The sequence below is a fragment of the Pyrus communis genome, chromosome 13 (genome assembly GCF_963583255.1).
Source record: "Pyrus communis chromosome 13, drPyrComm1.1, whole genome shotgun sequence".
Lineage (NCBI taxonomy): Eukaryota > Viridiplantae > Streptophyta > Magnoliopsida > Rosales > Rosaceae > Pyrus > Pyrus communis.
Window position 1 is genome coordinate 25,140,575 of NC_084815.1, and position 22,912 is coordinate 25,163,486.

General features: G+C 36.9%; 1 protein-coding gene and 1 pseudogene across 1 annotated transcript; both read right to left on the bottom strand.

Annotated features, from left to right (window-relative positions):
* Positions 1-1,288: 1,288 nt before the first annotated feature.
* On the bottom strand, positions 1,289-6,680 carry LOC137712432 (uncharacterized; annotated as a pseudogene).
* Positions 6,681-12,607: 5,927 nt separating this feature from the next.
* Positions 12,608-14,058, bottom strand: LOC137712812 (thaumatin-like protein). The gene is made up of 2 exons (XM_068451979.1): positions 13,872-14,058; positions 12,608-13,584 (listed from the first exon to the last, which is right to left on the bottom strand). The coding sequence occupies exons 1-2, from the start codon at positions 13,936-13,938 to the stop codon at positions 12,899-12,901; spliced, it is 753 nt and encodes a 250-aa protein (XP_068308080.1). The 5' UTR covers positions 13,939-14,058; the 3' UTR covers positions 12,608-12,898.
* Positions 14,059-22,912: the final 8,854 nt, after the last annotated feature.

The following is a 22,912-nucleotide window of genomic DNA, read 5'->3' on the forward strand; positions in this document are numbered from 1 at the left end:
AGATACGGAGATACATCCAAATTGATGGCCACGTTAGCCCCAATTCCATTCATATCCAAATCCATAACGGCAAGTTCTCATTTCAAAAAAAATGGATCAGTTAATGGTCAAGTCGCGATGGTTCATTCTCTTGGAGGTTTGAAATACTTATAGATGTATTTCAGTCTCTTTTTTACTATCATCATATGATTTATTGGCATTAAGAATTAAATACAAAACGAATCGTGTAGAATACAAACCTAGAATTCGTTCCAATAATAGTTAGTTCAAAAAACAAATTTGATAATATTATGACGTTATCGTATCTTCACCGAACAAATGGATTGTTGATGTTTTAAGAAAAACTACAATATTTTTTTGGAAAAAGAGGACCACATTCATTCAAAATGGTCCTCCTCCTGCGCAGTTATTTTTGCGGTAAGGCTTAAATTTTGGCCTCGTTGCACTGCAACCTCAACTTGCAAATCAAACCTATCCTTTGAAGTGGAACCACTACGATCAATTTGGTTCACGGATTAGAGGCTTGAGAATGGGTACAAATTTCCCTTTCGATTTGGATCGTAGTACACAGGGGCTATTTTTTGTTTTGTTTTTTTTTTTTTTTGTCTGTGATTCGAGAAGACTTAATTATGACAAATTTCATACCGAAAAGAATGTGTGGAGTTTAATAAGATCAACATAAACGTATGTTATGTTATTGTGAAAAATGTCTTATGAATGACATAGTTGATTATCTCTACACAAAATTTTTAACTATGTTTGAATTGGCAACTTGACCTGAGCTGTCGGACCTAAGAATTTCTCTTAAGATAGAGCAAAATATTTAAGTGAAATTTTATTGTACTTTTACGAGTAACATGCATTGATACAATAAAGCGTTGAATGTGCGAATAAAAATCTAACTGCCAAAGATTCAGGCGCACCTTATAATTTAATCCATACAAAAGAATATAGGAGTAGTGTCATAATTCCTAAAGTTTTGGCAACTTGGCAGCCCAACCACCGTCTGAGAGTTGACTCGTCAACGTGCCTTCTCATTGCGCCATTAACGCCTACATCTCTCCCACCACCCCCACTACTACACTAGCTCCGCCGCCGCCCACCACCTTCGGCCGCCAAAAACTAACTTATTTCTTCCCGTATTTTCACATCAATATTCTCAAAAAGGAAATCAAATCAAATCAAAAGGGAAACTAATAGCGCAGTAACATTCATTCAACCAAAAGGGTCCAAGCGAGAGAGGATTTTCTCGAGAAACAAACAGAAAATAGAGGGAAATGTGATACGATTTCGAGCAAATTAACCACAATATAATCACAAAAACTACACATATTAAAGAGAAGGATGAGATCAGATCCCAATTTTCGATATCCACATCCAGTTGATGATCTAATCTACACGTACATCATTTCCCTATATTTCAAAAGTTAAGCCCTAACTTTGTCAACTTCCAAGAGATGGAGTTCGGATTTAAAATCAGCTTCTAGATTGAGAGAGACGACTACCGTGTGGCGGCACTACAGGGCGGGGTTGGCGGTGGTTCAGTTGGTGGAGACGCTGTGTCCCATCATCTTCTTGAACTCCTCGAAATTCACATTCCCGTCGCCGTCGGCATCGACGGACTTGATCATCCGGTTGCAATCCTCGACCGTGCAGGCCATGTTGAGGCGGCTGAGCACCAGGTGGAGTTCGTTGGTGGAGATGAGGCCGTTGCGGTCCAGGTCGTAGAGATCGAAGGCGTCTTTCAGCTCGGCAGCGCCGCCGTCCTTGGAGCCGGCGACCCAGAAGGAGTTGAACTCGTCGAGGCAAATGAAGCCATCGTTGTCGGTGTCGAGATCGACCATGACGCGCTTGAGCTCGTCGCCGGAGACGTTGGAGCCGAGGGCCTTGAGGACGTTGCCGAGCTCGTTGACGGAGATCTTGCCATCGCCGTTGGCGTCGAAGCTTTTGAAGACCTTCTGGACCTCGTCGGTGACGACGGGTTTGGGGCCGGTCGAGGTTGGAGGTCCATTGGTTGCCATGGTTGCTGGAAATTTCTGGTTTTTGGGTAATTGTGTGTTCTCAGAGCTTTCAGAATTCAAAGGAGAAAGGAGGAAGTCTGTGGGTTTATATATAAAAAATATGATGGTGGTCGGGAGACGTTAGGAGGGAAGGGATTTTTTGTGGCCACCAATAAAAATGCCGCAAAGGAAAGCGGGGGAAATTATAGAGAGAAAGAAAGGAGGACAAAAATTAGAATTTAAAAATGATAAATTATATTAATGGCCCTTGAATTATAGTTGGTATTCCACTTTAGAGCAAGTTCACTCTTAAAAAATAAGTTGGCTAAAGTTCATTTAATCCATCGAAATGAATAGTAATTGACTTGATTGAACAATTATTGGACAAGTGCATCTCCACCTCTAAAAAATGAGCTGGTCCAAAGTCTAGTAAATTATTATTAAAATATTATTAAATTTTTTTATAAAAAAATTATTTTTATTTTCGGATATAATTTTTAACCAATCTTGTCACTCTACGTGTCATTTTCCGAAAGTACAATTTTTGCAGAAGATGGTTAGATATTTATATATATAATATCATTTAATTTTTGTCTATATTTTTAAACATTTTTTATAATTTTTATTAAATTAATTAATCTGGACCGTTGGATTTCAAAAAGGTTGAAATCCAACGGCCCAAAAGTGGACACGTGGCCCACGATGAGATTCTGACATTTTTTTTAAGTCTGGAATGCGTGCCTATGTGCACGTGTATCCCACACGCTAGCCGCAAAAAAAGAATCAGTCATGGCTGACGTCACCATGACGTTAGATAGGTCAGTTCCTCACTCAGCCCATTCTGGGCCCGCTTAGAGACTACGGTGGACTTTGGGCCGGTCTATTTTGTGGGGTGGAGTGGGTTTTTGGGGTGTCAACCTATTTTTTTAGACTTAGGCTAGCCTCCAAAGGAGGGGTGGACTTGCTCTTAGTCCTATCAACTTTTAGTCTAATTTTGAGCCCGTTTGAAAGGCTTTTGTAAAAAAACTAGTGATTTCGAAAAGAAGAATGTGGCTAGTGTTTGTTTCATAAACATAAAGCACTCCAAGTGTTTTTTATGTGCATATAAATACGTTTAATATTTTGTGTCAAACATGATCAGAAACTCTTTTAATTATTTTATAGAAATTCCGAATATACCTGTTGACTCTAAAAATTACAAAACCTACGTGGCGCGCAGACCGAGTAACTAATAGGCTAACTACGTCATTCGGTTGAATGCGGGGCGTGCCAACTCGTCGGTCGAGCTTGGTCGAGGAGTAAAATTTGTTGATGTAGCTTTGAGCGCGTCGTTGACTTCTCTATCTTGCGATTGCAACCGAGGAAGGAACACTCTCGGTCTCTAGGTTCTACAGCCTGAAGACAAGGCTACTAATTCTACGGAGTTCACAAATCGTCAGAGGTCGATTCGGTCACTGTGATTATATTCGTAAGAACATAAGCACGTCGAATCGAGACCAAACTATATGGGCACAGGTACTCAAACGTGATGTATGTCTTGATGGTAAAAATAGTTCGGCCGTCGGAATGCCGAACCCTGAAACTTACTTGCGAGTATCCAATCATAAAATCACTCGGCGTCCAGTACGCCGAGCAATGCAATTCGTAACACCTGACTATACCGAGAAGGCTAGCAAGGTGACCTCTGCCAACAAAGGTTTCGAAAACCCTGCTCGGCCGAGACTTAGATAGATAACCGGTCGACCTCGACGCAGTGCTGTTTATCCAAACTGAAGGTGCTTCTCGGTCGGCTGATTCTGCGGCAGCAGTGTTGTTTATCCAAACTGAAGATGCTCGCCCGGTGCTTCCACAGTGCTGTTTATCCAAACTGAAGGTGTGTCGGCAGGAAAAGAAAAGGAAAAATCTCAAGGTGTTTGAGAGGTTTTGCGCAGGGTAATTGTATGCTGATTTGAAGGGGTCTTTATGTTGCATGATTTCTTGTATTTATAGCACCCCATTCCTTGAGACCAATTCTGATTTGGATTGGGAGTCCTTGTCCCATTTTGACTCTAACTCGAACAAACCTATTCCCACTGGGATTCTGAATTTTCCTTCTTTTCGAGGCTTTATTCCTTGCCAGTTGAGAATCCTGGTCGCACCAGGACTTCCTCGACCTTTTCTATTTATCCGGACTACTTAGGATAGGATTTGGCCGACCCTGCCAACTGGCCCGGGATTTATTATTCGGCCCATAGTATTTGTCATTACCTTGGGCCGAGCACATCCTGCCGCTCGGCCCAACAATAATATTTTGGGCCCAAACAATACCTAAGTTTCATTTCATCTTAACTTCTTCTCATAACTCAGCTACCAAACTTCAAAATCTTCATTAGTTTTCCTTTTGTATACCACATTTTGTTGATGTAGATGCTCTTAAAGTTGGTCATGTGCACTGCACATTAAGGAATTGACAAAAGATCGTGAGTTGTGACGGAACGGAATAGACCGTTTGGAGATATTGGCACGAATTGAAATTTAGAGAGCTCAAAACCAAATTAAAAGTTTGGGGAGTAAATTGAAACAAAGTCACGTTGTTAAAATTTTCCCTATCAGAATTGGAGTGCTAAATAGTAAATAAACCCGAAGGCAAATAAGGCAATGGAATCTGATTCCTTTGAATAAATGTTGGCGTGTGGGATCACATTTCAAAGCGCTAACGGGGGCATGGGAGCTTTTATTCCACTTTCGAATTTGGGAAAGACGAAGCTCGGAGGAAAGCAGGGATTGGATATATGATTGGATGTCAATATCTAACACTACTAGTTTGGCTTTTCCCAAATTTCTTACGTCGACTAGACATACAAATTCATTTTCGAAGCATTCGTATGCCTTATAATTTTGATCAAGTAAATATTAAACTCGTCTTTTACGAAATTTAAGTTAAAAACTCTTAAATTTCAGGTAAACGAGTTATGGGCCCACTCCAACAATACTGATATTGTTTCTACTTGACCACCTGCTCAATCCGTCAGGTGTGGGGTACAAAATTCCCCTTCGATTTGGATCATAGTACAGAGGGGCTTTTTTTTTTTTTTTTTTGTCTGTGATTCGAGAATGAAGACTTAATTATGACAAATTTCATACCGAGAAGAATGTGTGGAGTTTAATAAGATCAAAACAAACTTATGTTATGTTTTTTGTAAAAAATGTCTTATGAATGATGTAGTTGACTATCTCTACACAAAAAATTTTACTCTGTTTGAATTGGCAACTTGATGTGAGCAGTCGTACCTAAGAATTTCTCTTAAAATAAGAGCAAAATATTTAGGCGACATTCTATTATACTTCTGCGTGTGACATGCATTGATACAATAAAACGTTGAATGTGCAAATAAAAATCTAACCGCCAAAAATTTAGGTGCACCCTATAATTCAATCCATACAAAAGAATATAGGAGTAGGGTCATAATTCATGAAGTTTTGGCAACTTGGCAGCCCAACCACGTCTGAACTCTGTTCATCGCGTGTTGCGCCTCCCACCAATCACCGTCTGAGAGTTGACTCGTCAACGGGCCTTCTCATTGCGCCATTGACGGCTACATCTCTCCCACCACCACCACCACTACTACACTAGGTCCGCCGCCGCCCACCACCTTCGGCCGCCAGAAACTAACTTATTTCTTCCCGTATTTTCACATCAATATTCTCAAAAACCAAATCAAATCAAATCAAAAGGGAAACTAATAGCGCAATAACATTCATTCAACCAAAAGGGTCCAAGCGAGAAAGGATTTTCTCGAGAAACAAACAGAAAATAGAGGGAAATGTGATGCGATTTCGAGCAAATTAACCACAATATAATCATAAAAACTACACATATTAAAGAGAAGGATGAGATCAGATCCCATTTTTCGATATCCACATCCAGTTGATGATCTAATCTACACGTATATTATTTCTCTATGTTTCAAAAGTTAAACCCTAACTTTGTCAACTTCCAAGAGATGGAGTTCGGATTTAAAATCAGCTTGTAGATTGAGAGAGACGACTACCGTGTGGCGGCACTAGACGGCGGCGTTGGCGGTGGTTCAGTTGGTGGAGACGCTGTGCCCCATCATCTTCTTGAACTCCTCGAAATTCACATTCCCGTCGCCGTCGGCATCGACGGACTTGATCATCCGGTTGCAATCCTCGACCGTGCAGGCCAAGTTGAGGCGGCTGAGCACCAGGTGGAGTTCGTTGGTGGAGATGAGGCCGTTGCGGTCCTGGTCGTAGAGATCGAAGGCGTCTTTGAGCTCAGCGGCGCCGCCGTCCTTGGAGCCGGAGACCCAGAAGGAGTTGAACTCGTCGAGGCAAATGAAGCCATCGTTGTCGGTGTCGAGATCGACCATGACGCGCTTGAGCTTGTCGTCGGAGACGTTGGAGCCGAGGGCCTTGAGGTCGTTGCCGAGCTCGTTGACGGAGATCTTGCCATCGCCGTTGGCGTCGAAGTTTTTGAAGACCTTCTGGACCTCGTCGGTGACGACGGGTTTGGGGCCGGTCGAGGTTGGGGCTCCGTTGGTTGCCATGGTTGTTGGAAATTTCTGGTTTTTTGGTAATTGTGTGTTCTCGGAGCTTTCAGAATTCAAGAGAGAAAGGAGGAAGTCTGTGGGTTTATATAGCAAAAATATGATGGCGGTCGGGAGACGTTGGGAGGGAAGGGATTTATTGTTGCCGCCAAGGAAAGCGGTAAAAATTATTGAGAGAAAAAGAAAGGAGGACAAAAATTAAAATTTAAAAATGATAAATTATATTAATGGCCCTTGAATTATTGTTCGTATTCCACTTTAGAGCAAGTTCTTCTTTAAAAAATAAGTTGGTCCAAAGTTTATTTAATCCATCCAAATGAATAATAATTGACTTGACTAAAGTTATTGGCCAAGTGCATCCTCACCTCTAAAAAATGAGCTGGCTTAAAGTCTATTAAATTCGTATGAAAATATTATTAAAATTTTTATAAAATAATAAAAAAAATTATTTTTAATTTCGAATAGAAATTTTAACCAATCTTGTTAACTCACTTGTCATTTTCTGAAAGTACAATTTTTGTAGAAGATAGTTAGAGATTTATATATATATATATATATATATATATATATATTATTGTTTAATTTTTGTCTAAATTTTTAAACATTTTTTATAATTTTTATTAAGTTAATTAATCTGGACAGTTGAATTTCAAGAAGATTGAAATCCAATCCAACAGCCCAAAAGTGGACACGTGGCCCACTGTGAGATTCTAACCTTTTTTTTTTAAGTCTAGAATGCGCGTCCACGCGCAAGCCGCAAAAAAAGAATCAACCGTGTCTGACGTCTGCATGATGTTAGATAGGCCAGTTCATCACTCAGCCCATTATGGGGCGGCCTAGAGACTGGGGTGGACTTTGGGCCGGTCTATTTTGTGGGGTGGAGTGGGTTTTTCGGGTGCCAGCCTTCAAGGAAGGGGTGGACTTGCTTTTAGTCCTTTCAACTTCTGATTTTGAGCTCGTTTGAAATGCTTTTGTAAAATGCTAGTGATTTCGAAAAGAAGAACGTGGCAAGTGTTTATTTCATAAACATAAAGCACTCAAAGTGTTTTTTATGTGCATATAAATACGTTTAATATTTTGTGTCAAACATGATCAGAAACTCTTTTAATTATTTTATAGAAATTCCGAATATACCTAAGCTTCATTTCATCTTAACTTCCTCTCGTAACTCAGCTAACAGACTTCCAAATCTTCATTAGTTTTCCTTTTGTATACCACATTTTGTTGACGCAGATGCTCTTAAAGTTGGTCATGTGCACTGCACATTAAGAAATTGACAAAAGATCGTGGCGGAACGGAATTCACCGTTTGGAGATATTGGCATGAATTGAAATTTAGAGAGCTCAAAACCAAATTAAAATTTTGGGGAGTAAATTGAAACAAAGTCACATTGTTAAAATTTTCCCTATCGGAATTGGAGTGCTAAATAGTAAATAAACCCGAAGGCAAATAAGGCAATGGAATATGATTCCTTTGAATAAATGTTGGCGTGTGGGATCAAATTTCAAAGCGCTAACGGGGGGCATGGGAGCTTTTATTCCACTTTCGAATTTGGGAAAGACGAAGCTCGGAGGAAAGCAGAGATTGGATATATGGTTGGATGTCAATATCTAACACTACTAGTTTGGCTTTTCCCAAATTTCTTACGTCGACTAGACATACAAATTCACTTTCGAAGCATTCGTATGCCTTATAATTTTGATCACGTAAATAATAAACTCGTCTTTCATGAAATTTAAGTTCAAAACTTCTTACATGAAGACAAAACAATCTCTGTAAAATTTAATATCCGTAGCAACACGACATAGTTAGAGGCATGGGTAACTCTATATTTATTATTCTTTACATGTTATTATGGCTTCTTCTTTTTATTGCCTAGTAAAATTGCCTTTTAACTCACTTTACCTTAAAACTAGATTTGTGTCACTTTAAAATTCTTAAAATTGAGCTATTTCGCTCTATTTGCATCAATTATGCTTCATGTATGTTAAATGAAAGAGCAGTTTGGACATTTCACACTATGATGGTAGAGATGAACTATTGTGGTTAGCGAGGTATGAAATTTTTGGACTGTCTTAAACCTTTAAAATTGTCAAATTTATGCAAGTGTGGATGACAATGACGGTGAAATAATTTGATTTTGACCATTTAGAATGCACAATGAGGCAAATTCAGTTCTAAAATGTAAAGTGAAATTAAAGACAATTTCAATAGGCAAATCAATAATTAAGCCTACAGATATTTTAGAATTGCGATTGAGAACAAAACATTTTGATTGGAATAAAAAGAATAAATCAAGACATTACACGTCTTCTTAAAATAAATAAAAAAGAGAGAGATAGAGAGAGAGAGAGAGAGTTGCACAGTGAAGCATTCGTATGCCAATATCTAACGCTACAAGTTTGGCTTTTCCCAAATTTTTTACGTCGACTAGTCATACAAATTCATTTTCGAAGGATTGGGATGCCTTATAGTTTTGATTAGGTGAATATTAAATTAAAAATCTCTTGCATGAAGACAAAACAATTTTTGTAAAATATAATATCCGTAGCAACATGACATAGTCAAATGCATGGGTAACTCAATATATATATATATATATATATATATATATATATATATATATTATTCTTTACATGTAATTATCGTTTTTTTTTAGGAAATTGTTATTGGCATTTTAAAAATCTTATTTTACATTCCAAACTTTCTATATTTGAAAAGTTTTATAATTTAAAAATCTTATTTTTCGTCAAAAACTCAGCAATCAAATAATTTAAAATTTTAAAATTTAATCTAACAGTTAAAAACAGAGAAGATATTAAAAACTTTTAAAAGTTATAATAATTTGTTATCGTTAAATTAAATTTTAAAGGTTCGGATCACGTGGTCCCTGGACTTTGAAGGGAAAGATTCGGAAATGATCTCTTTCCCTTCAAAATGGCCCCCCAAATGTACGTTGTTCATGTTCATTGAGAGTAAAGACTAGCAATTTTTCTTATTTACAAAAAGTGGTAAATGTCGATGCTTAAAGTGATAGTTTTGATGCTTCGAGTAGAATCATAGTTTTGTGTTAAAGGGATCTTTGGATTTATGTGTCCGAAACACGTGAACCAAGAGATTCGGAAAACTCAATTTCAACCATACATTTTCTATTGGCCCATTATATTGGCTCACTTCATAAAAATGCAAAAATTTGAACGGCTCACATCTCTTTCTCTTACTCTTAAACGGTCTAAATCTCTTCGTTTGCGTACTATGGGAAGTAACCAAAGTTTATTCCTTCTTGTAGCAACTGATAAGCCCTCATGCAACCTCCCTCTCATTCCTTGCTCAGTCCATGTAAAATGGAATTATACGACGTGGGCATTGGAACAAATTAACCCCTTGCTCCTCATGATATGTACAATCCTCGACCCCCCATGATTCTTGCGGCTTTGCAAAGCGAATCTATCACTTGTCCATAAGCCAAATCCTGTCACACTCTTCACCCCTGGCATATCGTCCGCAATATGTCAAACACTTCATTAAAACGTCCTCTACACGTAGAATCAATGAGATGCCCAAAACCCTCACTCTTTACAGTCGTATCATCTTCACCTTTCATGATCTCCGGAGTTTTGAATCTTTGACCGCACATCCTATTCTTCGTTCACAAGTTTCATATTGTGAGTAGGTCTACTCTATAATTTTCGAAAAGAAAGAGAAGATATGTATCCGGTTCTATCGCGGAATGCATACTTGATCGGAGCACTGTAAATTGTCTAGATGATCGAGTCAAATTGATTTGTTTTAGAAAAATGATAGGGAAATCGTTTTTTCAAATGATATTTTTATAAACCACATAATGTGGTCGTTGATAGTTAAACTCATTTTTTAACATTTAAAAAAATGAATCCAACTATCAACTGTCAAATCACGTGTTCTACAAAATATAGTGTAAAAAGATATCTCTCTAGCATTATCTTTTGTTTTATAAGACGAATCATGTCAGTATTTTATAATTATTATTCTTGGAACTTTGCAGGAATTAGGATATAATATGTTTTGTTTGATAATTATAAGCTCCGAATTTAGAAGAAAACAATGCATGGCAAAAAAATGTTAGAATGCACAAGGAAATTAAAAAAAAAGAAGAGAAAATTTGAAATAAATCCAATTTTATAGACCACATTTTGAAATAAGTCCAATTTTTAGTGACTTTTGACTTTTGAAATAGTTCTAATTTTTAGTTACTTTGGACCTATATCAAAAGACCCCAAAAAAGAAACACATGCACCATTTCATCTAGCTTAGAGATTCTCTTATATAACTAATGCAATACTAATCAATTATCTCTTTAATTAATAAAACACTTTTTGAACCCGTGACAATTTAATATTAAACGATACAACTAGAATGCATAAGAAAATTTCTCTCCCAATATTCTTAATGGGTGTGATATCTATATACTTTTTTTTACTTCTCACACATTTTTTTTATAAATTTCTGTCTTTTAATTTTCTTCAATTTATTCGATCTGACGATCAAAAATTAATAAAAATATGCGAAAAGTAAAAAAGAGTAGGCCGCACACCCCTATTCTTAGTTCCTTCTGCAAAGGTTACAATAATTTGACAATCTATATTAAATTATTATCGAGCAAGCACACAAAATGATGGAAGATGGAGGCAGATTGTCTGCCCTTTGGGTGTCTTTCTCATCTTTTTTTATTTGTGCAGTCACGGTTAAGTCACGTAAATATTTTATATTTCTATTATGTTTTTTTTGTCTTACTATCTCTATAAAAAAATCAATATAAAATATTGACGTGATTTAACCGCAAAAAATAGAAAGTAATGGAAAGGACATTCGAACAGAAGCACCGACAATCTGCGTCTATGAAAGATGGAACATTTGATGAACGGGGAACATGGGGCCGAAAAAGAGAGAGTAGACATGGACGAACAGTAGTACTAAAAAGCAAGATTGATAGATTGATGCCAACAAAGTTCAAAGCAGAGACAAATAACGGTGGTGCACGGCACGAGTGCCAAATTGTCAGATCCCGTGATTGTGATCGAAAATCGTACATCGTACGATCAGAAATTATTTTAAAATTTAAAATTAAATATAAATAGTACGTAACGAAAACTGACCGTACGATATACGATGAACGATCAATAGATCCTTAAGATCCCTAGAAAAATGATCCGAGTATCTTTTCCAAATTGCCCACCTTTTTGTCAGATTTATGCGAAGTATGGCAAAAGCTTGCATTAACCTAGGAATTAGGAGGGGAAGTTTGCAGATTTGAGTAGACAAGTTCGGTAGAGCACAATCAAATTCAAATCCTCTCAACTTAAATTTTATGGTTCCTCTCTGCGTTCAAATTCAAGTTTTTATCGGATCAACACATGTCAATACAAACGATTATAAGGGACCTCAAATAAGTACCGAATCTTGAATCTGCAATTTAGATTAGATTATAATACTGTGATGTATTTGTTATTCATTTAGATTGAGTTTAAAATAGTCTACAGAAAACCCAAATAAGGCCTAGGAAGGTCCTCAGAGACCATTCCAATGTATGGTACGAAACCTAGGAGTGTCCATCAAGTGTCGATAAAATGTTTGCCTCATTTTGCGCAATGTTAGGACTCGAAATGCTCATTTAACTGGTTTGCTCGAAAGCTATTAGCATCTATTGATATGTGCATAACATGACTCGACATATTGACTGCATTCCCGAAAAGGACTTGAGGACATGTCTCACCTTTAAAACATCAAAAAAAATTTGCACGATGTTAGGTGTTTTGGTCTCAGAGAACTTGAATCTTTTATACTAGAATTCTAGATATGGGGAAATTTTTCAAAATGTCACTCTACGTCTCATAAAATAAGTAAAAAAAATATTTTATTTTTTCATTTGAATTAATACACGTGAAGTGCCACCTGAATTTTCAGTTCTATGAAAAAATCTCTCCTATCTGTCATTAGGTTAAGCTGTGTGGTTTAGTGGTGATTGAGAAAATTATTGTCGTGTGGGTCGCATAAATATACAAAATCAAGGACCACAAAAAAGAGAGAAAAATCAGCAGCAGTCTGCAGACTATTGGATACCGAAACTGGGGCACTTCTCAGACCACAGTCAGAGAGAACTGCGAAAACTCATTTTACCAAAATACCCTCACTTTCCCATCTAATCACACCCATACATTAAAATATAGCAGAAATACAGATACCCTTAAACCCTGCAACTAAAGCAAAACCATAAACTGAAGGTTAACAGAGCATTAACTCAGTAATACGGTATTAATTAAACCTTAATTAACTACCAGGTGATAATAAATAATTAAGATGGATGAGATGAGATCAACGGTGGTGAGGGCAGAAGGTGACCAAGAAGTTCCCGCGAGTGCAGGTGGCGATGCTGGTGGGGTCGTCGTAAGCGTACGAGTAAGCCTTGGGGCACGCCGCCTTGAAGATCTTGGAGTACGCCGTCGGCTTGCACGACTGAGGGCTGCCGAAGCTGCCGGTGCAGCAGTACCTCGGAGAGTTGAAAGCAGAGCAAGCGCTCTTGCACGCCACCACCTGGCGGTTGTCGTGGGAGCGGACTTGGAGGCCGACAGGGCACATCATGTTCAAGTCGCTGACGCAGCCGGCGTAGCTGCACTTGCCGGAGCCCTTAAACGGGGTGATGGAGATGGCGAGGTTGTAGCCGTCGACGAGGCTGACATCGTAGAAGTCCTGTTCGTTTCCGAGGGTGATTTCGGCTAGGGTGGCGGGTGGGGTGCCGCCTAGGCCGCTGCAGAAGAGGTTTCCGCCGCAGTCGCCGGTTGCACAGCGGCCGCGGCCGGAGGCATCGAAGGTGCAGCCGTGGCGGCCCCAGAAGCGGCCGGACCAGAGTGGGGGGAGGTGGAGGGTGTGGGCTTTGTTGGGTGGGAGGGTGAAGCCGCCACGGGCGAGGATGGGCTGGCCGGCGCTCGGCTGGATGCCTGGCCACACCGGGTGGGTGCACTTGTTGTACATTGTTATTGTCGTGGCGGAGGTGACCGAAACTGCATTTAGGTCACACAAAAAACATCATCAAGTTAGAAAACCAACTAGGTTTATGAAAAAATAAATGCACAAGAAACGAAGTCACATTTTGTTTGAGAAAGATAAATACAGACTATAGAGAAATGATTTCCGCACGCTCATTTTCTCGTTCTTTAGTTTTATCGTTTGATTCTTTTGAACAAACAAGGACGAGTAATAACCAAGAGTGTGCAGAGAGAGATCAGTTCGTGCGAAAATTACTTCCCTAAGCCATAAACCTTATATATAGATATATGTGTATACATACCTAAAATGTAGAGATAGAGGAGGGTGGGGAGCATGAGGGGGAGGTTAGTCTTCAGCAATGCAGCCATGGCTGAGAATCCGGAGATTATAAGAGAAGAAAACAGGGTTGCTCTGCTTCTGCAAAGCCTTCTCTGTAAATTGATGGAGATGGGGAAGGATTTTATAGAGAGAAGGGAAAGGGGGTAGAAGTAGAGTAAAATGGGAATGGTAGGGTAACTGCTAATTACTCGGGAGCGAATGGTGGGTAACTTTTTTTTGAAATGAGGAACAAATGCAGATGGTTGAAATGTCTGTACCCAAAAAACGAAGAAGGTTGAAATGTGGACCTATAATTTGGTGAAAGGATCCTCTCCGAAGTCTTTTTAAAAATGATTTTTAACATGATTCCAAATTTTGGTTTTTAAAATTTAAAATTAATAGTAGTGGCTTTTAATATTGTTTACCGTCAATGACCATTCTTTAAATCTCCGTTAAATTAAAGAAATCATAAATTCAAGTGGAGGGGTTGATTTAATAAAAATACTTTTAATTAATAGAGAATTTTTACTGAAGGATCAAAATAATTAACGATGGACAATCTCATGAACCGCTTCTATTTATTTTAAATTTCATAGACCAAAATAAACAGTTATTTCAATCTCAATAATCATTTTGATAAAAAACCAATTTGGAAAAGACTTGTTCAAGGAAATAGGAAGAGGAGAGAGAGGACTAGGTAATGCATCACAATGTTGAAGAAATTTTTCGGTGTATCTAAGAAACAAGGTAGGAGACCAGGTGTTATAATTAAAATGAAAATACACTTAAAAAGACAAATCTCTCTTTATTTATATAATAACATATAATGTATCGATCTCAATCTTTAGGTACATAAAAAAAATCTGTATTGTCTGCTCTCTTCATCCCTTCATCCCATACTCTTTTCATACCCTCTATTTATGCGGTCAGACAATCCGGGTCCCATAAAAAAATATCTACAGGGCAGGTTCTACAAGGCAGGTTGCAATTGCAAGAGTTAAGTGAGTGGTGACTGACAAACTGCTCAAACTTCAAGAGCTTTGTCAGAGGGTAAGTGGGGGAGAACTTGTCAGTATCCAAGAAAAAAGAAGCCTAAATAATAAATAGTGTGGTACTTTTACACATTCACATGGCAGTAGCCTAGTAGGAGGAATCAAACTGGTACTCCATGAGGCTTTAGGAAAAAATAAACAAAAGTGATGGTACTATTGGTACAATGGTTCCCAGTGACTATCTACACTTGGAATATCTCATATAGACGAAGTTATAGATAGATCACATAGGGTGATCTCCGTATGTCGAATTAACATTAGTGTAACAATAGTGTTATAAATATTAAATTTACATTTTCTGTTTCGCATATAAAGGTATCCCATTTAAAGTTGCAGGTTAGATTTTCTTGTCATTTTTTTCACGAAATGGTAATTCAATCATAACACTAAAAAAGCAAAAACCACTATTCATAGCTGAATTCACTATTTTAATACGATCCTTTAGTCCTACGACAATAACACTTATTTCCTCTAAGCACATAACAGTGCATGATTAGTTTTAGATATTGACACAACAACAAAACATGATTCGAACTTGAATGCATGATTCGTAATGCGTTCACCAATTGGCATACTCTCAGGTTTGCAACTTTGCAAAATTGAGCGTGTACATAAATCTTTGTCCCCTATCAACTCTTACCTCAATAGGAATTTTAAAAAATCAACTGCAAGCATCAAATCTTTTGCACTTATTTAATGCGTAGAATTTTTGTGGCCCCTATTATTACTTAACACATGTTAAATTTATAACAATAAAAAAAAATAAAAAACTTATTAACATATGATAATCAATAATAAAGACTACAAAAACTCGACACAAAAAATGAATGCAGAATATTTGAACTAGCCATTAAAAATGAAAAATATGAAGCTGCAAGCCTCTGATGGTGCGCCACCTCGAAACTCTCATTATTGGCCTAATAGACTCTGTTGGAATTATTGTCGCCTATAATGAACTCTGCAGAGTGCAATCTGAGATCTAATCTAAGTTGATTACTCTATTATTTTACTCGACTAATTAATCTTTTGTATTTTTCCCTTTTTTTTAGGATTATAATTACTTTATATTAGACAAGGAGCGTTAATTTGACATCATGATCCTTTCACGAAAAATACGAGATAACTTGTGACCAAACTCAGTTGTTTGATTCCGACTTTTTTAGATTCAGAATATTGCAATTTACTTGAGATCACGATTAAATAGATTCACATCTTACAAAATATTGAATCCAGGATCTCTTTTTGGTTTTTTTACGAAATTACTGTTCGTACCATTCCATTGTACCACTTGCCATGGTTAACTTTGAGATCATGATCAAACGCACAATACATTTTGCATGCTTGCTTTACATTATGTGTTGTTATTTGTTAATAATATGCGCATGAATGAGATGATGTAATTTTGCATTTTGTCCACGAGAACGTGTTTAGATTCAGACATGCGATCATGGGCCCTGTCACAACCAAATAACTTAATTTTTATATAAATAGGCCCAAATTCTTGAACTAGATATGTGGGTGGGCTAGGTGGATTCTTGCTGGGCTCAGTGTTTTAACTTTCGGAGCTTTTTTGTTGCTCTGTGGGTTTGGGCTATACCAGGCCTGGAGGGATTATCTAGGATGGCATTTCCGTTGTAGGAGAAAATTTTGGGTAACGTCGACTGATCAGCTAGTTGTAGTCTGACCACAAATATCGACAAACATATCGACATGTTAAGTCACTATTGACATATTATTCATATTATTTGGATAATTTGATATACTTCTGTTTCATTATCTTGTTGGTAGACCTACCATGACAACGTGACTCAAATTTTCTCCCATTCTCGCACTAATTTAATATCTATAAACTCAAATTCAAGAACAAATAACACGAAATTGTGAATTTCTTCGTACGTAAAAGATAAATAATTGACACTCGGGGGAGAATTTAAGGAAAGAAACAATTGTTTTTCAATTTTTTTTTTTGTTGGGCCAAACAGAGATAAAGTGGTTGAAGCTACTGGGATTAGCCTGACGGTGAAGATGCGTAGAGTGATGGACATGAATAGGATAGATTCACGGTTCAAAATCCTTGAATGTAACCATGGCTGGCAACAAAGCATTGGAAAAAGAAATACAGCAACAACAACAAAACGTTATTTCTCTAAGTGGATCAGTTGTATGTATTTTAAAATGTAATTTTATATAGAATTCATTATCATAAGGATTCGACGTGACAATGAAAAGCCGATTGTCGACTATTTGAGGATTTGGAACCGGCAACGATAAACATTCACATGGAAAGTTCAATGGAAAAAGAAATAATAAATAAAATAGGTCGAAACTTTCATGAAGATATTCGAATATTGAGTGTCAGATGGAGCAGAGAGAAGCAGACTAGTCGTCTGTGTAGAGAGAAGAAGACAACCTCATAAGTCGTTTATAAGAAAGGAAATAGTGAAAACATGGTGAAAAATAATTTAACCAAATAAGGCAAAAACTTGTGGTCTCACTGTCCCTCCCACCGTCCCACGTATATATCTTGTCTAAGCACATCCAGGTATTGTCAATATCTCCTCCTGCGGCTACCCAGCCTTCTTGCTGATTTCTTACCAGTAATTACCAGCCTCGGTCAATTCTCTGCTACCGACGTACATTTTAATTCTGTTTTCTTTTTCCTTCAAACTCCATATGGTAGATATTTATATAACAGGCACAGGAGGCTAGCTTTATCTTTCATTCTTTGTTGGGAGAAGGGGTTGTCACATCTTGTTTAACCAACTACCAATATTCCACAACGTATTTTTGGTTTGAAACAGAAGAAAAACTTGTGTAAGGATATTCAGATCGCGTCATTTTTAAGGCATCTTTTATAAGAACTTGAAACCTTTTTGTGTTAGAATACTCTAAAATTTATTTGATTGTATTGTGTGTGAACGAGATGACCTAATACCGTGTATCGAATATTACTCTCTCAAGTGGGCCACTAACACATGCACAAAAGCGTACCTATATGATTGTGACTTAGTATGCATGATGAGATACCATACACCTGTGTGAATACATAGCTAGGGGACCATTTAGCTTGTGCATGCAAGATAGGGCAAAAAGCTTTGCCTGCATATACTGCCAAATCAAGGACAATCTTTTGTGTCGATAGCTCTACCAATGCATTTTATCGTGAAGGGAAAGGTCCAAAAGGAGAGTTAAATAGAACGGTTTGGTACGTGTCGGCAAAATATGTAATGACAGAGAGTCTTCCACACACACATACTACACACGGTCTTAGTTATATTCGTTGAATGATTCTTAGTATAAGTTTGTCCTACTGTGCAGATAAATTTGAGTAAATGGATCGTGGATCTGTTTGGTCCATGCACGTAGTATTTTACATATTCAAGTAACATGCAGGTTCATCGTAAATATTATCTTCGTTGTCATGCATGAGTATAATTCGACGTTTCTTTATAAATATATCGCTAAACCAAAGAGTAGTTGGTTGGTATTCTATATTTACTCTATCTACAGGCCCTTTATGCAAAGGGATCTTTCTTTTTGAAAAAAAAGGGGATTAGGTGTGGAGTCCACTCCACATCGAATTTCAACGATCCGAACTGTCTATTTTGTAAGTCTCGATTCATAGATCATCCTTGCAAAAATTCATTTCAATCTGAAACTCTTTGCCTATTTAAATTTCATTGTTTTTTATATAACAAAGTATTCGTTCATTTTTTTGAACTCAATTAGATGTCTTAAATATTTCCGATTTGGCTAATATTTTGTAAGGATGATCTATGAGGTACAACTTGAAAAATAGATGGTTTGGATCGTTAAAGTTCAATGTGGTGTGGAGCCCGCAACTAATCCCCATTTTTAGAAAAAAAAAATGAGAATTCCTTTCCTTAAAGGCTTCATATATATATAGATTCCGACAAGGGTGGATGTACATTGGAACCCAAGTGGTTTGAGGACCACCCTGAGGCCAGGAAACAAGTATGTGAAGGTCCTCTGGGGATACGAGTCCCTTTTGTATCTATCAAGTGTTTGATATAAAGTTATCTAAGCATATCTCAGCATCACTCGGTAGGTTTCATCGACAACACTCGACAAATGCTCTCAATTGTACTCATCAGATTGCTATGAAAAATTTCAATATCTGTTGACATACGAACAACATGGTTCGCCTAACGAGAACAAGTTCACCAAGTGTCGACGAAATGCATCGAAGAATAAACCGAAATTTGTTTGCATGCTTTTTGCTATGTTTATATCTACAAAATTTGGACATTAACATTGAAACATCTAAAGTTCAAATCATGAATCAACCACTGTATATTAGTAGCTACTTATAAATTTTATAACATATACTTGTGTTGAATTTCAAAGTTTATTATATTAAAACTGTGGATTAATTGGTTTCTTATAGGAATCTCACTTTCCCCCTCTGGACAGAAAAATATTTATGAGAGAGAAATGTGAAGCTGCACTTGCATTTGCCTAACAGACTAGGATTATCTTCCCTCCTTTTTTTATCCCTTTCCATCCCTTCTTCTCACACTCTTTATTTTGTCCTTCTCTTTCTATAACAAATTAATGTAAGATGTTGATATGACTTAACCGCGACCATTTAAATAGAAGGGGAGGGAAGGAAAGGGAAAAAAAGAGGGGAGATAATCCTTCTCCTTCTAACACTAAACTGTGAAAACTGCAAAAGGGGTATCATTATATACACTCCTAATTTCAAGGTATGAGAGAAAAAGGAAGCAGATCATTGCATGCACGAAAGAGAGAACCTGAAATGCATGTAAATATATGTGTGAGAAATCTCATGTGTCTGCAAATGGTTAAGCGATGAGGCGCAGAGACTGTAAAAAGTACCGACACAGGGTGTCAAACAATGAAAAGGGAGCTAAATGGCGAGCAAGAAATTAACCCTGTTTTCAAAAAGGACGACGCTTATTGCCGAGGAGGAAGAGGAACCAAATATTATTAATATATATATATATATATATATATATATATTTATGCATGTAAATATCTTATCCATCTTTCTCTCTTTGTCAAGCAAAAGCACATCGATGAGATTCTACGTACTACTACTGCTATAAGTCTGCACCTGTTAAACATTTCTAATTTCTAAAGCTAGCCTGTCAAGATACCAGCAAAACTAAAAAAGTAAGTACCTTATGATTAGCTCCCATTTTACTTGTCCCTCTTAGTTTATTATCTTGGTTGATCTCTCTCTAATTGTACTTATAATGATTAAATATCTTGATAAACCTTGGAGGGTGCTAAGTAATGGTCAGACACCTTTCAATTTTCTGCCTTTAGATTGAAAGAATAGAATAGGATTAAAAGACATAAATTAACAAGGAGTGTGCTGGAGATAAGAAAATGTGTGTGAATAGCAACTCCCTTGAAATAAAAGGATGCAATTTTTTTTTTTTTCAAATAAACAAATTCTCAATGGTTTAATTTAGACACTTAAATAGGACAATATACCAGATATATACAAGCAACGTTTATATATAGCAACTTCCATCTATCTAAATACTTCCTTCAAAAAGTTCATTTGTTGTCAAATGTTACTAGAAAAGTAGGGTTGTAATTTGGTTTCATTTATGATTAGGGATCTTTAATGCGTATTAGAGTTATTTAGACCTATTGATATACAAATTAGCACTGTTTATTGCATATGTATGTCAGTTGGAGAGATTTTTAAATATGTCAGAAACACGACTCGGTATAATAATACAATTGTTTGAAAATTTGAAAACAAAAAAAAATTAATCATTTATATTATGACACGGCCTCATACAATTATATTTGGCTAAATACTTGCCTTCTATTTCGTTAACTTGAAGGTGAGCTGTGAAGGTTACATTAAATCCAGATACAAGGCAACTTTTTAGCCAAATAATTATTTCATAATTTCTCTGAGTCACACGCGATACAAAGCACTTGGAATTTATAACCTGCTTTGGATTTTTCAATGGATTCCCACAGCTGCTGCTGTTGATCGTAGTAAATAATTGAAAGCCGTAATTAATTAAGTTTACACGTCCTTTTTGGGAAGTTGATCGATGTTTACCCCCATCCCCAGGACGTAAACTTTTACTGTTTTATTAGGGTTTTTTTTCACGACCACACAGTACGTACGTACGTCCGTTGACCATAAACGAGCAAAGCTCAACGGTTAATCCTTATATTTCATGTTAATCTAAACTTTTGAACCTACACAAGCCCCGACAGATAACCAATAATACAACATTACATAGGGACAGAGATCCCAGCCGGATCTCTCCCACCGAATCCTAAGGATCCGGAGATCCAGATCCTTAAAATTTGATCAAACAGTTATAATTATTATCACTTTTAGAATGACTTCCTGTTTGTAGTCATTGTATCAAATTTTAATGATCCAGATTTTTGGATCCTTAAGATTTTGTGGGGTGAGATTCGGCTGGGATCTCTGTCCATTACATAGATGTTTCTGCCCTGATCAGGTTGGATCTGAAGGGAACAACATTCTCAATATGTACATGATCATCACAAGAAACCTGACCTCGTGAGTCCTTTGACCTATCGGGGTAAGTTTTCATGCTCCGTATATATACACAGAAAGAAAATCATTTATCCACCCATCCATCAATCCATTCATCCATCCATCCATGATGGTGATTGATGAAACAAACCATAACGAACTTTGCCTTCGTGTTTAATTGCGGATAGCTTTGCAAACATGAGCTTGACTTCCTAAACCTTGGTGTGGCATGATTCACTTCCGTCGGTAGTTTAGCTTCACTCCATTCGGATTTTCTTTAGCTTATTTGGCTTTTGATTTTCAAATTAGTGCATCCTGACTTACATGTCAGTTTTTTTTCTTGTAATTTTTCCTTTTGTTTTCAAGAGGGGTCAGGGTTAGAGGGATTAGGCACATTACCTGTTTAATATTGTTGTATATATGCTCCTATTAATTTATCAAGACTAGGATTTCATATATGATAAGGTCTGCGGGAAGACAATTACACACATTACTTTCTAAAGATTCAGAATTTTGACCACTTTATTTCATTTTAAATGCTAGCTTAGGTATCATCTCCAAATTTTTTTGTTTTGTTTTGAACAAACGATATTATCTACACTAAAAGGGAGAAGGGCTCAGCCTCACAATAGGCTAACAATAATGTGGTTCAAATTCGCATTTAGCGAGAATCAAACCTAAGACCTCTCACATATAAGTGAAGAGAAATATCATTAGACCGTGATACTAAGTGACACCTCCAAAAAAATATTAGCTTAGGTATATGAGGGATTTATGAACACTCTTTTGTTTACAATACTCTTCCAAATTTTTCTATTTATATCTTAATTATTTCATGCATGATTTATTTACTTTTTATACATGGACTGATTGCTGGATATATAAATTATAGACAAGAAAAAAAAATGAATAAATTGTGTATGTAAACTTTTTCTTTCTTTTTTTGAATATACACGATATTATTCACAATAAGGAGTGGAGAGTGGGTTAAGCCTCACAATGAGTTACCCATAATAATTATGATTCAAAATTTTCTTTGGCGATAACTAAACTTAAGACCTCTCACTTATAAGTACAATACTAAGTGGTGTAGGTAAACTTAGAAAGGTTTTGGTTTGAAAAGCTCTAGGGTTTCTTCTAAAATTTTGTTTTTTTGTTCTTTTTTCTTTTCTGAATTTTTTTGTTTTTTTGTTTTTTTTGTTTCTTTTGGTCAGGGGAAAATGCGGGATTAGTTTTCAAAATAGTAGGCAAATATTAATTTTTGTAACAAAAAAACAAAACTGCTCCCAAACCTATATTCTTGGTCACTTCAACATCAAGGTCTTTCACTCTCATCTGAAATAATTAATTAGTTCGATCTCTGATTCCTCATATCAACATCATACTCGCTCCCATGCATCCATCATCCAGTTATATCGAATCCCTACAGTCGAGGACCCATATGCT